This window comes from Larimichthys crocea, chromosome II, assembly GCF_000972845.2.
Source record: "Larimichthys crocea isolate SSNF chromosome II, L_crocea_2.0, whole genome shotgun sequence".
NCBI lineage: Eukaryota > Metazoa > Chordata > Actinopteri > Sciaenidae > Larimichthys > Larimichthys crocea.
The window spans coordinates 5725293-5743457 of record NC_040012.1 but is presented as its reverse complement, the minus strand read 5'-3'; the positions used below and the strand labels follow the sequence as shown (position 1 = coordinate 5743457).

At 45.6% G+C, this 18165-nt stretch overlaps 1 protein-coding gene across 2 annotated transcripts in view; it reads left to right on the top strand.

The window, feature by feature from the left end:
* Window positions 1–230: 230 nt before the first annotated feature.
* Window positions 231–18165, top strand: part of myo10 (myosin X) — a 91893-nt gene continuing 73958 nt past the window's right edge. For both annotated transcript variants that reach the window (XM_027290484.1, XM_027290483.1), the window contains exon 1: window positions 231–680. In XM_027290484.1, the coding sequence (XP_027146285.1) occupies window positions 660–680 (21 nt within the window). In that variant the 5' untranslated portion in view covers window positions 231–659. The remainder of the gene's footprint in view (window positions 681–18165) is intronic.

Sequence of the window (18165 nt, the reverse complement as noted above, 5' to 3'; positions counted from 1 at the left end):
TGCTGGTTCAAAGTCCAGCAGGGAAGGTGCCAGTTCACCTCCTGGGCTCTGCCGTGGTGCCCTCGAGCAAGGCACCGAGTTATTTAAGTTTGTTTCAAACATCACATGAACTGAAGTGACTGTTGTCTCCACATGTCTGACAGCAGGAGGAGTCAGAGAGGCAGGAGGGCAGCAGGAGCAGGAGGAGGAGGAGGAGGAGGAGGCGCTGCATGGAGGGTGGAGCTTCAGGATTATTGTGCACCGGTCTGACTGACTGACTGACTGACTGACTGCAGCGTCTCCCAAAAGTTTGACCGGCTTCTCTCTTATTACCTTCAGCTGCGCGTTTGTTGTCTGTTGACCAAACAACCAGACAACCAGACAACCGACAACCGAGCACCCGAACCGGCACCGAGCTGTGCGCCACGGTGACGCACGGAGGCGCACAGAGGAGAAAGTTTGTGGAGGAGTCTGCTGGAGGAGTAACCCATGAAACAAAGAGTAAATTTACTACTGACTGACTGACTGTGCTCCGGAGGAAGACCATGGACTGAAAGTCTCGGATGTGCGTCCCCTTCTGGTTTCTGTTGTTGCTTGGATCACACACACAACACATGAGTCGGATTGGCCGCACGCGGGGTTTCCACGCAGTAAATCCTCGGGGATTAAAATAAGAAGCGATGGATAATTTCTTCACCGAGGTAAGAAGCTTCATCCATGCAGCATGCTGCACACACCGAGCCCCTGCAGGAAACCCACTTTAAAACATGAAGTGACCCTGCAGCACAAAGTCTCACATCATACTAATGTTAGAGAGTATGCAAATAAAACACAGAGCTCACTACTGTGACACATCCGAGTTTTACAGTGTCATAAAGCACTTTAAATGAGCCCTGAACGCACCACAGGATGAATATCAGAAGAATAACACCGGGACCTGTGCCAGGTTTAATCTGGATTAACAGTTAATCCCAGTTTGTTCTGTTTTTAATCCAAAAATTTCAGGTTTTGCAAAAAAAGTGTTTAAATGTTTATGTTTTTCAAACATGGCAAACAAGTTTAATTGAACATTTAATTAGTTTCTTTATGATGTAGCAGATTAAATCTGCTCTGGATGTCATCAGGTTTTTATTTAACTCTCTTCAGGTTTATTTGTGTTTTTAATTTCATCCTTTCAGGTTGTTTAAATCCTCTTGAACATTGTAGTTACCTGTCAGGTGTCAGAGGTTCATGGTATTTAAATGAGCTCTGTAAACACACTTATCATATCATCAGAATATGACTGAGGACTGTGCTGGTCACAGTGAGGCCGGGGGGCTGGTTGGTGGGTTGGACCGTGTCCCGGTGGATCTGTGGTATTTCCGTACCTCTCTTCTCGTTTCCTCCAAGGGGGAAAAAAAAGAAAAGTGAATCTATTAATAGAAAATGTAAACCTGCATCCCATCAGGAGCTTCTGATTGGCCCTGCAGTCATCGCTGTGTTCATAGAGTTTGTATCTGTCATGCTGAAGAGTTCATCTTCAGATGTTTAATCATCGTGACACACGAAGCTTCCACATAGCTCTGCTTTTCTGACTTTTATCTTTCAGTGTTGGACAAAAACATTTTGAATTCATGAGTTTGAGCTGCAGGGAGTTCAGGTTTGATTCAAATGTCAGTTCTGGACCAATCAGCAGGTGTGTGTGTGTGTGTGTGTGTGTGTGTGTGTGTGTGTGTGTGTGTGTGTGTGTGTGTGGTTAACCTCCATGTTCTGAAACTTTGCTGGTTGTGTAAATGTTCCACGAGCTGTGACTCACGGTGGCTGATTACAACATCAGCACCCACACCTCTCCGCGGTGACGTCAGCCAGGTAACGGCAGCAACACCTGAGTCACTCCTGAAAGTCGTTTTAATGTTTCCGGCACGCCGAGCCTTCAGGAAAGGACTCGATTTAAAACCGGTTTCAGGTCGCGGTGTAACGGTAAAACAAACCCTCTGCTTCCTGGTTTGAGGGTTGTCTGCGTTCTCATTGGTGCTCGTGCAGTTTTCAAATCCACAGAGGCTCTGAGCGGCATGAACGGGTCAAAGGTCAGAAGACTGGCCGAGCTCATGGGAGCGTTCAGGCTGAGCAAAACAAACAGTCAGAGGTCTGAAGGTTTCTCTGAGTCCTGACGAGCGAATGCTACATCTGGCTGAGAGAGAGAATATGTGTGAGTGCCAGAGTCAGGCTGAGCACAATAGTCTCAAATATCGGCCTGCCTGCCTTTCTATCTGCCAGCTAATCGCAGCTGAAACAAAGAGCCCACTCTTTAAGGAAAAGGGCATTTGACGAGGAAGTGAAGCAGCTTCCAGCCTGCACAGATGGAGCCGGAGAGGAATGTGAGCTGGAAGCTGGAAGTTTCATATTTATGGTGGAGACGGTTCAGACGAGCGACGCCGGACAAAGACCGAGTCTGTGGACGACGGCGACGGCGACGACGGGCTTCAAACCGTCAACCGTCGCCTCGTTGTGACGGTTTACTGTACGAAGAACACAAAGCATCATGGGTACACTTTGATGTCAGTAAATGCTTTCAAGCATCTACGAATCTGGGATCATTCATCCCAAATTTTCCGTTTTAATCCTGAATTTCTGTGTCTGAACCTGAAAACATTCAGTGGTTTAATTCCAAATTTCAGTGTTTGAATATGGAATTTTCTGGTTTTACAAAATTCTTGACTTTTCATAACCTAGTGTAATCTCAAACCTTCAGATTTAATCTGGATTAACGTCCCGATTTTTGAGTTTAACCCTCAAATTTCAGATTTTACAAAGAAATGTGGAATCCTCAGTTTTTATGTTTTACAGACACGCCGTGAGTTAAATGAATTTTCTTTATGATCCAGCAGATTAAATCTTCTCTGTTTGAGTTTTGTTTTTTAGGTTTAATCCAGATTTTTTCAGTTTTATGTAACGATCTGGTTCTGCTTTAGTTTGTTTGTTAACGCTGTGATCAGGATCTCAGCAGGAAAAACTTCAGTGAACTAACTCATTTCTGCTTCTTGTGTGTAAACATGCAGACTGGTCAGGTGTCACAGCTTCACAGTATTTAAATGAGCTCTGTTAGAGAGTGTGTTATTTCACAGCAGAGAAACTTGTGATTAATTTCTCATCACTGAACTCACTCAGGAAGTCGCTCTTCACTCAGACTGCATGCTGCAGAGATCCAGCGACGCATCATCCCAAACTACGAACGCGTCGACAATGACACGTCCGTTAGACGAAGGTTTCTCGTCCTAATTACTGAGCTGCAGCCAAACAGTCTGCAGCAGAGGCCGGAGGCCAGAGGCCAAGTCCAGGGACTATAAATAGAGTCTGACCGCAGACTGTGGATTTCATCACTTGCTCATTTTCTCTCCTGTGCAGTGAAGTTTGAAGGTCCAGCTGTGGTCTGAGTACAGATTCATCTGGACTGACCCCAAACAGATTCAGAACGTTTGTATGTTTGTACGTTTTGCAGAGCGGGAAAACTTTTTAAACTTCATTCTGAACCAGTAAAATCTTCCAGTGAAACTCGGAGCAGCAGCTGCTGCAGGCAGGACGAGGCAGGTTCCTTTCAGGTTTCACTCGGGTCGCCCTCGAGGCTGCACGGGAAAACAGACCTGGTTGGTGGGCGCCATTGATTGGCCGATGTCCAGTTTCATTATATCCAATGAACAGGCAGCAGAGGATCGGTCTGTGTGTGTGTGTGTGTGTGTGTGTGTGTGGACACAGTGGAGTCGGTTACAGGGTTTGTTTCTGTTTGAACTGGTGGGCGTGGTGCCGGGTAGACTTCACCTGTGCACCAATCAGAGAGCAGGCTGTCCTCAGGTGTGAGAGTGTTTAGTGAAGGTACATTTATTCACACCACACACACACACACACACACACAGATAAGATGCTATCATGTTTTTAACAACCAACAGGCGACACAGGTATAAAGGAGCGGCGGTATCTCAGGGTTTTGGTTCGGGAACTTGAGAGTGGCCGGTTCAAGTCCAGCACAGTCTGGGGGCTGTCCAGGTTCCTTTGAGCAACCCCTAACGTCTGAAGGGGACAGTAGGTCCTCCCCCCAGTTGGTCCTGCTGCCTGCTGAAACTCTTTGTGTTACATGTTTTACATGAAAAGTGCTACACAAATAAAGTCTGACTGATACAGACCCACAGAACATGTTGGTTGGTCGACTGGCTGCAGATACACAGATTAGTGTTAGTGGAAAACTCTCAGTGAGCATGAATGATGTGAACTAATCCTCCACGGCTCTGCTTCCCAACACGTTTGGCTCGTAACCCCTGAAACTGAAGCTGTGCGTCTGCGGGCTGTGACACTTTCTCACATTTCATTTGTGTGTTCGGGCCCCATGAAGGTGAACTCATCCCAGCGTCCTGTGAGCGTGAGCGGGTTGTAAACCTCTGCTTTCAGGCTGTGATCGCCAATCATGGATTATAGATTTTAGTCAGATCAACCCAGCGCGTCGCCTCGGTAGGTCAGAAATCCCTCGGTCCACGACGTGGTGGGAACATCCTGATTTACAGACGTCTGACTTGGCAGAGCTGTGTTGCATTTATGTGCTTTTTTTCCTCTCCGGGAGACAAATGATCAGCAAACATGAGCCGTCACGGCGGCTGCAGATTTGGCAGTCTGAGCTCGGAGTTTGGCGACGAGCTGCTCGGGAGGTTTAAACTCCGCTCAGAGCTTCTAAACGAACGTTAACCTGCTTTTCTAGATTTCAAACTTTCTTCCTCTGACCTTTCTTCCCTCCACCAGCCTCGCCCGTCTGCGTTTCTCATTAAGACCCATTAAACGTAACTGCCTCAATCATGGACGTTAATAGGCTCACCACAACAAACAGAGCCCGGCCCGGGTTTTATACCGCTTCATTTTAACGATGAACGAGTCGCTCTGCTGTGTCGGAGTGTTTCCTCGCCTCCCTCCGCGGCTCCCCGGCTTGTTTTAAAGCTGAAACCTGAAACCTGTGTGAGGAGAAGAAGAAGCCAGGAGGAACAGAAAGGAATTTAAACAGCTTGCAGATTCGACGTTTCCCTCCCTCCCCGACCCGACCTCGCTCTACAACTGTGCCGTACGTTCGGCTGAAGTTCTGCCCGGTCTGCAGCTTTTTGTGTGTTCAGGAGTCTCTCCGGGTCACCTTGACAAGTGACCAAGAAGAGGTCACTTCCTCAGAAAATCTGAAGAAGCTCAGAGGAGAACATCTGAGAGGAGTCAGAGAAACTCGGGGGAGAGCGATACAACATGGACAAAAGTGTGTGGACACCTGAAGCTTGCCTGAATCCTGAATTCAAACTGACTTTGTGGTTCCAGAGCTTTCAAACGCACCTCATGACCTTCCTCATGACTCATAATGGAACATCTGAAGCTCTGAATGGAATAGTTACAACAGTTATGTGTGTTTAAATGATTTCTTTATGCCGCTTGTGTCTGCCCACGATTGTCTGACATAGCGTTGTTTCGTCCACATACTTTTGGCCACATAGTGTAAACATGTTTGTTAGGTTTGTGACACTCGTCTCCGGTGTCACGTCATTTTTAATGTTTAGTGAAAATAAAGTTGCAGGCTGGTTGCGAGCCGCTTCTCCATCTTAAACTGGTTTCTGTGTGAAGGGCAGAGGGCCAACTGTGACTGTGGGAAATTAAACAAAGTCTCAGACCTGGAGGTGCAGACCCAGACCAGGACCCAGACCCAGACAGGAAACCTGACTGTTTTTATTTCCTCCTTTTAGCTGCAGACCAGAGCTCTTATTGAAATGTATCATTTTAATAAGCAGCACGGCGGCATGGTGCTGCCGAGACATGAAGCCTCCACCCTGATGAAGCTTTAAGACGTTTCTTCAGAAACTCTTTGGTCAGAAAAAGAAACGAGGAAACAAGTTAAGAAACGTCAGAGGAGTCAGAACAAACGTCAGAGTTTCACTTTGGACGAGTTCATTCAGTTTGTAACGTGAGGGTGGACGAAATATTAGAAACACCTCTCTGCATCGTGAGATGAAGTTTAACATCAGCACCACGTTCACAGGGTGTTTTATTTTGAAAACTGACTGGACTCTGTCTTCCTGCCAGCTCGACCTTCTAAAACACGCCTCAGAATCTCTTCTGGTCGAGTCACGATCATCGTCGGTTGTTCCAGGTGTATCTAATAAATCGACTACATGAGATCATGAGATCAGAATCAGACAGCGCGTGACCCGAGCAGCTGTTCAGCTCGATCAAAGGAGTCGATCAAGTCCAGAAGCTGACAGTGAAATGTTGTTTGACTGCTGCTTTGTTGTAAATTCCTGACATCGATGCACCTGCAGACGTCCTCCACGTCCTCCCGGGTCACCTTTGAATGAGATGAACACGGCTGACCCCGTGTGAGCAGACCTGTGGGTTCCACACCGAGGGTTCGCTTCTTTTAAGAGAACACATTTCTGTCCTCCAGCTTCTTTCACATCTGCTCCGTGTCTCACTTCGTAGGTTAATCCACAGTTTCAGACACCACAATGGCAGCCTTGTGCTCGCCCAGGTCTGCGTTATTGTGATAAAGAGAGCGTCACGGTCGACGAGGTCAGGCATTCAGACGAGGACGAGGCGAAGGCCGACGGCTCGCGCATGTTTTGGCTGCAAACACGTCAGCGTGAGGGATCAGGATGCAGGACCAGCAGCACAAAACATGTTTTTACTTTTCTGTGAAACCTGTTTGGCACGTCGGCTGAAGCGGACGTTAATCAAACAAGTTTCAAACTCATGAATGAAGCAAAACTATCTGCAAACTATCCGACAGTCTCAGTGTGAATTTAAAACTCCTGGAGGATAAACGTGTAAAAGATCGATCTGATCAACACAAACTGAGTCACAGCTGAAAAAGTGACAGAGTGCGTCTCCATCACTTCGTCCTGCTCCTCAGTCTGACAGTAAATCATCTGTTGGTCGAGTCCCGTCTGTCTTTCACCACCTTCCTCTCTCCGTCTGTTCTCTCCTCCTCCGGCTTTCTATAAAGCCTTCACTTCCTGCCGGATGGCTCTAAACATTCCTCTGGATCCGGACACTTCCTCTTCTCTCACTCTCTCCAACTCCTTCCACATGTGCGTGTTCGTACGGCACATGTTCTCCGCGATGTGCATCTGTCCGTTAACGTGGTGTGATATGCACAGGCCGGGATCACTCAGTCACGTATCAAATCGACCTGGACGTGATGATAAATCAGCCTCAGCTTTCATAGAAAGGTCGTTCTTCTTCTTCATTGTTGCCCCGTCTGATGTGAAGGGTCACTGTGTTCATCCATTCAAAGCTTTTAACACGGTTAAACATGATGGAATAACTCTGCATGCTCAGGTGTGTATGCAGGTTCAGGTTCAGCTCGTGACCTTTGCTGTCAGCTGACCTCTGCATGACCTCCGGTGTCGGTGTGTATTAAAGCAGAAACCTCATTAAGATAATGTTAAGAACCGTCACTCCTCCGGTCCGTGACGTGTCTGCAGATCCGACCACGTACTCCCTCCCCGTGCAGCTCGCTGCGTGAGAGGTCATGTCTTGGTTCGGTGGCTGTGGACCTGATATTTGTAAGAATCCAGAGAAAATGAGTGGACGCTCTCCTGACACTAATCCCAGAGCGTCCTGCTGGGTCGTGGTTTCCTGCTGCTGAAATGGGCAATTAAAAGCAGGAATGATGTTTCTGGATCCGACCCGGTTTGATTTATTTTCACTGACGGGGTGACGCTCCTGCAGACCTGCTGTAACAAGTACTGCTACTCAACCTGTGTGTGTGTGTGTGTGTGTGTGTGTGTGTGTGTGTGTGTGAACTCAATCGTTCAGTTTACTGTGATTATAAAATAAGATGCACGTATCGTTTGTCCTCTGATCACCTGACAGACGAGGTGTGTCATCGATATCTCGTGGTTGATCCGTGGCTTCATTTCGCGGTTTGTTGTGATTTATGATTCACACGTACCTGAAGGCAGTTTACACTGCATGACACGTACATACACTTGTACACACACACCTGACCTACAAAACACACCGTCATGATTTAAAGGAAACACCTGCAGGATGGAAACTTTAGTTTTCTGCTCCTGATTGCAAAAAAAGTTGGAAACTTTCTATGGGAATTTACAAAATTGAATGTTGACTAAAACAACCAGATTTCTTGTAGGTACCCTTGAATATCTGCTATTCCTCGATCACATGCCATCACCCTTCTCCTGCTCCGTGGCCGGCAGCTGATCAGAACGTTGACGTTGTCGTCGCCGTCGTCTCGGCCGTGCAGTCTCTGTTCCTGATCCCGTCTGAGGCAGAAGTAGACGGACGGTTATCTGATCCTAGACTCTGTGTTCAACAACAGCTTCCTGGAAAACCCCCATTCACACAAACACACACACACACACAACACAAGCACAGGCTCAACCCGAACAACCAAACATCCATTTCCAGTAATTAGCCCTTTCTCATGCGATCCTGTTACCTTGTGACAGTGCCTACTCTCCTCTGAATACTCCTCAGAGAGAGAAAAGTTTGGTCATTACCTGATTTAATGAGCTGATTGATTTTGTCTCCTCTGTTAAGACAACAGACTGAGAAGTCCATTGAGACTTATGTTGCAGTTTGGCTGTTGGGGAACGAGGCGGCGATGAAGTCTGAGGTGGGAAGTAACTCCAGATCTTTAAGTGTTTCTTTGCTTTTGGAGACTTTCTACTTTTCCGTCACCACCTTTGTGGTCGTTGCTGATAACTCTGCAGGTTCACAGTTGACGTTGAACATGAGATACAGCTACTTCTTCTCTGTAAACATCTCACATTATCAGATAATCTGGACTGAACATCGGTACCGATCGGCCCCGGGCTTGTCCTAACCCTAACGTTGAGATCTGATCTTGGAAATTGTCTTGTTGTCTTGTTAATGTAACTTTGAGTCACGTCATGGCCTTCATGTTTACTCTTGGGTTATCTGCAGAGTTGGAGATTCTTGTCAACCTTTCTTTCTTACAGTTTCATTCTTTACTTCATCAGTTTCCATCGTGGCTGATAGGAAAGCATGAAAATTCCCCCAGGCTGGGAGATTTCACCCAGCAGTGACACCAAACTCTCTTTGTTATTAATACTTTTGGTTTGGACAATAGATACTTGACGAGGACCAGCATTTCTCCGTTTGTTGTTTGACTTTTCTCAGAAATTCTTTCACTTCTGACTAATGTGGATAAACTCATCCATCAGATGCCACGTTGTGTTATTTCAAAACTGAATTTTTGTCTGCGGTGAGTAACTTGACATTCCCTTTGGTTTATCAGTAAGTGAGCCGTTGCTTCAGTTGCTCTGAACAAAACCTGCATTGAATGAGCAACAGCTCGTTGTGAAGAGCTCATGTTCATTCACAGCAGAGAGAAAAAAGAGAGAGAGATGTTCATCTTCCCGTCATGCTCGCCTTCCTCATCGTTATTACTCAGTGGATGCTTCCTTTTGATAATGAGGTGGGAGAAGGTGGAGCTCAGTCTCTCCTGATGGTTGAACCTCAGAGTATTCAAAGTGTGCAGACTTTCTACCTGCAGAGCTCGCTGACGTTGCCTTCCAGCGTTGGCCCTGAGGTTTTGGTCGATGTGTCGACGGCACTGTTGTTGTTTCAGAGAATTATGATCATTGTTGGAAAGTTCACAGGCTGTTTTCAAGTTAATGCATGAAGTGTGAAGCTCAACAAGTCAAAATGGATGAGACATCCCAAGAAAAGTTTGATTATGTACATCAGGGGTCTTCACCCAGGGGTCCACGACCTCTAGAGGTACCGCAGCAAGGTCCGCCAATTTCTGTCATAATAACTGACAATTTTCAGCAAAATCACGGTGACTGTGAGGCTGCAGATAATCGAGAAACTACAAACAGCAGTCACTAAATTGACTTTAAGATTGTTTGGTCGACTTCAGTGCAACATGACGTCAGAAATGGAATCAAACTTCAACCAGATTTAGTCGACTGAGCCGTCAGTCATCAAATCTCATCGTGATACTCGACGGGCTGAAGAGTTTCATTTCTTGTGCCAACAATAGTCTGAAGAAACCGAACTGGATTAGGTCTGATTTAACACGCCGCCGCTCATTAGTCCTCATTTAGTCGTCATCTGGCTGGTCGCCGTCTCTCTCGTGGTGTGTGGCGAGGAATGTTGACGGATGAATAAACAGTTTGTTTTTGTCGGGTTTAAACTCTGGATGCCTTTTTTTAGCTCGACTGTTTCAAATGAGCCCCGAAACCTAAATTAAATATTGAGCCTCATTTTGAAAATTAGTCATAGTTACGTAAAGACACTAAAGACTTTGTCCTGTATGTTGATATGATAAACTCCTGTCAGAAGTCGTTTCTCAATGGTTTCTTGATGAAGGACGTGTCCTCTTTGTGTCTAAACGCCCTTGAACAACACTAAAGAAGTGTTTTAATGGTGGTAAACATTATTTGCATCCCAGAGGACAATTTCCTCGTTACCCTGTGTGAAATATGGCGTTTTAAACACACGTTGGCGTGTCCTGTGATCAAATAGATCCTTCCAGTTTGTTTACATTCGCTGCAGAGTAATTCCACCCTCGCCTTCCCACTTAACCCAGTTCTTCGACGGCCAAGCCGCCAGAAATATTCGATTCTCTTTGTGTGAGTGCACTCAGTGACTTGACACTTTTCCAAAAAAGCCATAAAGTCATTAGGGGGACGTTTAAAAGCTCTGAGGGTTGAAGCGTGTCCCAGGATCGAGCCTTTCTCAGTAAACTGAGCAAACCGGCCGAGACAGAATAAACAAAGTTATCTCTGCAGTTTAGTGGGTCAAGCTGCTTCAAAGGGATTTTATACCTGCAGATCAAGGCTAGTTTCCTGAACTCAGATCTGTCGGTTAATTCAGAAATTAGAGGCATGAGGTGAAAAATGTAGGTCAATGAACGAGATAAGAGGAAAATCTCATTTGGTTTGGAAAAACTACAAATCCCAAATATGTTTAAACTACAAGAAGCCCAGCTCGGCGTCTGTCTTTCAGCCTTTTATTTCACCAACCACTAAAAGTCAGTCCCACATTTACTCTTGTCCGGCAGCTTCTTGCTCGCTCACTCTCTCCTTTTGTCTTCTGAGCTTGCCCAGCTCCTGTTCTGGCACGACACTGGCTCCGTCAGCATTCCCCGAGCCTCCCCAGTGAAACAGTGGTCTAAAACACCCGTGGTACAAACACTAACACCCACTCTGAGCTCAGCCTGGGCAGCCTAACAAACTGAGCTAACATGAGCTAACAGCAGCTACAGTTTACGTCACAAACTCTGTAAATCACAGAGAGTAACAGACGTTAGATTATCAGAAAGTTGCACAATGTTACTTTAACTGCAGATGCCAGTGAAACAATGCCTGCTCTAAGTTGTAAAGTTTCAGCTTTTAATGTGAAGCAGCTCAGTAGGAGGAAATGTTTGGTTTGCATTAGCAGCGACTGAGCACAGCTCTGTTACGGTGAAGTGAAGAAGCGACAGAGACTGTGCTGCATCACATGCTGCATTGTTTCATGTGATTCCTTCTTGTGTGCAGACAGTTTGAATCCCGTGGGGAACGGTGGACTCTGCCACTAACAATAAAAACAACTACGCACAGAGGTAATTACTGAAAAAAATGCTGACCTTAAATAAATTCAAACCACACCGTGAATTATAACTTGAAGCAGAACTGAAGGAACTCTACCTACATGTGTCACCACTTTCCCCACCTTTAGACAGCTGCAGATATTTTCAGGTCACGGTGAACTACTGCTTTAATTTGTGCAGCCACACAGTGTGTGTTTCTCAGGGTGAAACTGCCCCCTTTTCTTTTCCTTCTCGTACAACAAGGCGTCTGTTGTTTGTCCCAGAAGAAAGGCGGAAAAAGGGGAAGACAGTATTTATATTCTGCCCGTTCCCTCCGCTCCGAGTCTGCACAAAAAAACCCAAACGCCAGGCGACCACAGCTGGGCAACACATGGCAAGTTTGGGCCTCAGCTGCCAGCCCTTAACCCACACACACACACACACACACACACACACACACACACACACACACACACACACAGAGTACGAGTACACCTCCTCGAAGCTCACTTAATACATGTGGGTGTATATGCACACCACTCTTGCTTTCACACACTTGTACAAACACACGCATACAGAGCAGAAGAAAAGTAGGTCAGGTGGGCTTCAGTGAGGGGGAGTTTGGTTCTTTCTCCCCTTCAGGGGCCTGCTGGTCTTTAGGTCTAAAGCCTGGTTAGTTCAGAGTCAGGTCATCATCGATGCACGAGCTGCAGACTCTGCAAACGTCTTGTCTGATTTGGCTCGTCGTGATTGTGGCGACTGATGAGTCACAGACGTTTGTTTAAAGGTTTTAAAGGTCAGATCTCTGATTTTTTTACATATGTTCAATTCCCTACAACCACTCATTTTTTAACAATCTTTAATAAAAGCTATAGGCAAACATCGTGCAAACATCCCAGCAGTCAACTTCCTTTGACTAATCGCTCTCGGACAGGAAAATAACTTGGCACGGCTTCCTGTGGTCTGGCTTCATGAAATCTGGAAAGTATAATCAGCGTGGTTACGAGCAGAAGTTAGACATGAATGTGAGTGATATTCAGAGTTTGTGATGAGAAGCTGAACACCAAAAAGCTGCTCAGTTATTTCTCAGACAGTCGTACATGATGTGGCAGAACGTCTCTGTCTCTGTCTCTGTCTCCGTCTCCGTCTCCACAGTCCGGGTTCTTTTTAGGCCCACAGAGGCCCCCGTCCAAAAGACAAAAAGCGCCTGACTAAAAATGGCAGACAAAACACAGTTTTTCTGTGGATGTTGCACGTTTTTGCCTCGGCGAGGAGAAAACAAGGAAGCTGCCCAGCAAGCACAACTGAGATTACAGCCCGGGCTTGTGGGATTCACAGCCGCTTTGTTCCGTAAACCAAAACCAGCCTGAAAGCAGCTCCTCATTCAAAAAACAAATAATGACAACCAGTATTTATTTTCACTTATAGCCATGCAGGGTTAGTCATCCAGGCTTTTTATAGCCACATCTGCTGCCGCGGTCTCACCTGCGAGCTGCTCTGTTGGCATCCTGAATGAAAAGATGGATTTGTGGCGGACGTGATGGTTCGATCAGGCCTTCAACTCTAACCGGGGACATCTCTGTTCTTTCTCAACTCATATGAGAAGGAACCAAAATGGCCGTCGGCTGGTTAAAAATATCCCACCTGGAAAAGCAGGAAGGCGTCTGACAAAGACATGAGTCCAGACAGGAAAAGCAAGTTTGAGTTTCTTCACTTCAAAGCCGCTCGTGTTCAAAGCTCCTTTTGAACGCGTTCATCTTTCTTGCATGCACAGGATAAGTGTGTTTACATTCTAGTTGGGGGGTTAAAAATGTCGTCTTCTTCTTTTTGTTGTTTCATGTGGCCGTGTTGAAACGAGAAGCCAAAAGCATCTTCGCTCAGTCGTCTGTAGCCGGGCCAGCGACCAGGTGCTGGCACCGAATTTGCAATAACGAGCCAATCGAGAGAAAATGAAGAAGTCTTTAACTTCAGAAAAAGTGAATGTGCAAAAGGTCACAGCGTGCAGGTGGCTGGACCGAGGAAAGATAAACAGGAAACTCTGCTTTTTTTTTCTAATGTGCACCGTTGGTGGAGACCACGACTGGACGGTAAAGGTCGGACAGATTCCCAGATTTAAAACTTGCAAGTTTAATCACTTTGAATGATACAAACCCAAATTTGCCAGCTATAAATACTATGTGCACATACGTGTCACGGGTACGGTCCTTCACATCCTTCAGTGTTTGAAAGGTTGATGTTCGAGGTTAGAAATGTCTACAGCTTCAATGCCTTGAAAGAAGTTAGCACGAGAGAATTTTCCTCCCTTCTTTGTGGATGGAGCTGCAGTGTTGGCGCCTCGTCCTCTCCATGTGACGGCTGTTTTTACAGGACGTAGGTGCACGCTGGTAACGCAGCTGGAGGTCAGGTAAGAAACGTCTGGGTCAAAGCTATAAACACAAACACCTGTTTTCTCCATCAGCCTTCGCTCAGACTCCACCCGCCTCCATCAAATATTCAGTGGGTGTCGTTGCATTCCAGCGTTTCATTTCATGTGACATTTTCACATTTGTTTTCTCTGCATGAACTGATTCATTGCACGGGGTTTGTTACTTCCAGCCTGTAATTACACAGGGCACTTTGTTAAGCATGCTCCGTATTCATGTTATTCACACGCTCGGAGCCTCCTGATATAACTCGAGTCTCCGGCTGTGACTGATCTGCTTCCTCAGAACAATGTGTTGCCTTCTTTAAGGGAATATCAACATGTTACTGAGGTAAAAACTCACATTTAGGCCGTTCAAACGTCAAGATTCTTTTGCTCACGTGACCAGACAAAAGTAGAAAATGTAGAAATTAAACTAAACATGATTTCAAAGTCCTCCATTCTGTCGTCGTTGTGCAGCTTATTTGCACGGCTGAACAGTGAATGCACGTCTGAGTCATGAACATCAGCCTCATTAACAGTCCAGTGTCATCTGCGTACGGTGTGAGTGAAGAACGAGTTACGAGAACAACACAATGAGAACCGCTGAATACTTCATGAATCATCTCAGGGAGGCTGCAGACAAACAAACGACGCTGTCATCGGGAACTCATCGCTCCGATGAAGAAAATATTTCAAGGTTTGTTTGCTCAGCGGGCGTCGTGTTCACGCTGTGGATGAGTGTATTCATGGTCGTTATGATATGAAGTCTGGATGGTGTCACTTTCATTTGATTATTGTGTTATTAGTTATAACAATTAGCAATATGATCCATTTTTACAAAGAACTTTTACAACTGGTAACTGATTAATGAACAGAGAAACAGTTTTAGTCTGTCCATGTAAATATTGAATCATTCAGCTCGTCTGCACTGGGCTGCTGTAGAAACATGACAGACTGAAATCTAACTCAAGCCCCTTTAAACTTACAAATCTATGAAATAATAACTCATTTAAACATGAGTAACAAAGTCCATGAACTGTCTGGTAGCTCATTATGCTGGATAACAGTTTGAAATCACGATGTCGTGCATGTTGTTGCATGTTTTGACGTATTAATTGCAACTGCTGTTGCTATTAGCATTTCAAACACTCAGTGGACTGATAAGATGATAAGATTTATTTTAATCCCAGTCTGTAAAGTTCCAGTCACGTGGAGGTAGAAACCGCAGGATCAGCACTGAAGAGTCTCGGGGGATTCCCTGGTTTTGGTCACGTCACGGTGACTGCAGAGTCCACCGGTTCAGACCTCACACGCCCTGCTGAGTCAGCCGATTCATCCAGAAAGACTTGAGCACGGCGTGTTCAGACACGAGCAGGTTCAGTGATTAATGAAATGACTGACTGAGCGATCATTGAAACAAAAGTTTTTATATTGATACAAAAGATAACAAACATTCCTGCTCTTGTGTTGACACGTGGTCTGACTTCTGGTTAACTTCTGAGAGAGAAACTTTCATCCTTCGTTTCAAGTCGTTCAGCCTGAAAGACTGTCACTCAGAAAGCTGACGAGCTGCTGGAGAAGTGTGCGGTGTTTCTGTTTTTCTCTTTGCATGGTCGAGTCTGACCTTCCTCTGTAGCAGCAGAGATGAAGCTTCTCTGAATCTGTGAAAGATATTCTGGATCGTAGATGGTGAAATCCAGAAATTCCTTCAAACTGTGAGTCCACAAACGTTCTTAAACGCCTCATCGTGATGCTACAACCTGTTACCAGTGAACCTGTTCACCTGTGGAAGCTTCAAACAGGTGTTTCCTTCGTCCTGTCTGATAAAGTTTATCAGTTTTAGCATTAAATATCTCGTCTTCGGATGAATTGAGGTTGCATTCCAAACTTTTTGTTGGAATCAGGGCAGTGATTTCGTTCCTTCCACATCAGCTGATTGTCTTTTTCTTCCCTCCGTTACATCACGCCGCTCTGACTGACCGGTTCCAGACCGGGTCCAGTAAACAGTAAACAGTAAACGGCGTCGAACATATTTAGCGTGTAAACAGATCACGTCCATGAGCTTGTTGCGTGTTGGCTTCTCACAGTGACAGCTCTGCTCTGTCACGCTGCTTTCTGTCGGTTTGCAGTCCTGGGCCTTTTTCTTGTTCTCTCACAGTGAAGCTTGTGTTTTCCCCCTGGCGGTTTGATTGTCGTCCAACCAAAAAGAGGTTCCAAGTCCAACTCCCGAGTCAGCTGCAAACTCACATGGATCCACCCTACAGCTGCTCTCCAGATCCACGACTACATGCCTTTTAATTATCCACAAAGCAGCTGAGGACGATACTGAGAGCTTCATCTCCCCAAACTTGACGTCTCTGAAGTTTTGAGAACGTAGCGTGGGAAAGTGTTGTTCTGACATTTGTTTCAGGCTTAAAGGATTCCTCAAAGTATTTCTATTTCTAACGTTTTAATTGAGCCGCCGTCTCTTGAGGCGTCCCATCCGTTTGGAGTCGTATCCCTTTCATCACCTGGTGGAAACCTCTCCACCTCTTTGTCCTGGATGTTTCCTGATAACCCGATCACTGACAGCACAGGAGGACGATGGGCCGATGAGCAGCTGCTTCCTGTGGAGCCTCCAGTCAACACCTCTGCTCCCGCCCACAGTGTGCTGAGCGACCTGACCTTTAACCCCCCCCTGACAATTGCATTGTTAATAATTAAAATCTAGCAGGTGTTCCGTGTTGTTAACGGGGCTGCGAGCTTATGTTTAATTTGAAAACCGTTATATAAACGTTTCCTCGTCTTTCTTTGGCAGTTTCTCCTGCTGTGGATTGTTTCGGCCAAAAGAAATCGAGAAATTCAAACAGAAACTTTCCTCAGAGTCGAGATAATGTAAGCAGCGTGACGTTTACATCTGATTCAAAAGTTTAAGTCTTAGTTGATGTGAATGTTTTTGATGTGAAGCAACCAAACACAGAAATCATTTCTAACTTTTTATCGAGCTCCGTTATCACGCCACAATTTGGCATTAGTCAGCATGGCTGAAGACAAATAAATCAAAGTAACAATGAGGTGAAATAATCTCGAACTTTCTTGTTTTCATTCATGTTTTAATCTCAGCTGTTGTAGCCTCGTATGATTTTTGTAATATCATGTAGAAATCGAGCAGATACTGAGTTTAAAAGTTCCTCTGTCCCCGCCTGAACTCTGCAGCCGCACACCGCACACTTTCTAAATGTTTGACCATCTCTAAGTTGAGTCTGGGCTCTAAATATATTCCGACCACACGAGTTAATGTTGAAGTCATCGTGGGTAAAAAAAGGAGCACAAAGCAAACAGAGGGAGGCTTTTTTAAACGTTGATCCACTTTTGTTCATTTCCCATTTTGTGAGTTTTTCATTTTTCATGTTTCTGACTTTCCAAAGAAAACACTTCATGGATTTAACTGATGCTCATGAGCGACACTTGGCTTTACGAATGAGTGCAGTCATTTCTGTAATTTCTACACAGAGATAAAAAAGTACTTCTGGCAGCTGTTCGTGCCGCCTGCTGTGAGCTTCACCTCAGCTCCATCAGCTCCATCAGCTTCATCAGCTCCATCAGCTCCATCAGCTTCATCAGCTCCATCAGCTCCATCAGCTTCATCAGCTCCATCAGCTTCATCAGCTCCATCAGCTTCAGCTTCAGCTTCCTTTTGCCTCCTGCGGTCCTCAGTTAAAAGCAGCTCGATCCACTTTGAGTAAAAACAGAATAAAGACGTGGTGCTGGTGTCAGAAAGCTGCAGGTTGTAACAGTTTTGTGGTAAATCTTCATATTTTCTTACTTTTCTTCACCGGTCTGACATCTGTCCCTCATTTCCTGGTCTTGTGTTTTTTGGTTTTCGGTGTGACTGTTGGTTCTGAATCAGAAGCTATTAGCTGAACGTCTTCTGCGTTTCATTGTGAAGTACTGCTGTAATTTCCTGCCCGTAGTCGGGGGCAGCTTTCTCTGCGGTGACCCACGGCAGCTGAGTAAATGTAGTTCAAACAAACCAGTTTCAGCGTTCACTCTTCTTGGTTCTGGTCTCTGAAGTCCTCCAGATGCACGTCTCCTACAGACGGTAACAGATCGTCCAGTCCAGTCCAGTCCAGGCAGCTTCAAGTGCAGGGATAATTCAAAAGATGCTGTTCTGAGGGGTTTCTCACAGTAAAGTCAATTCTTCAGAAAGTGTCAGCATGTTAATGAGTGATGGAAGCATGAGCTC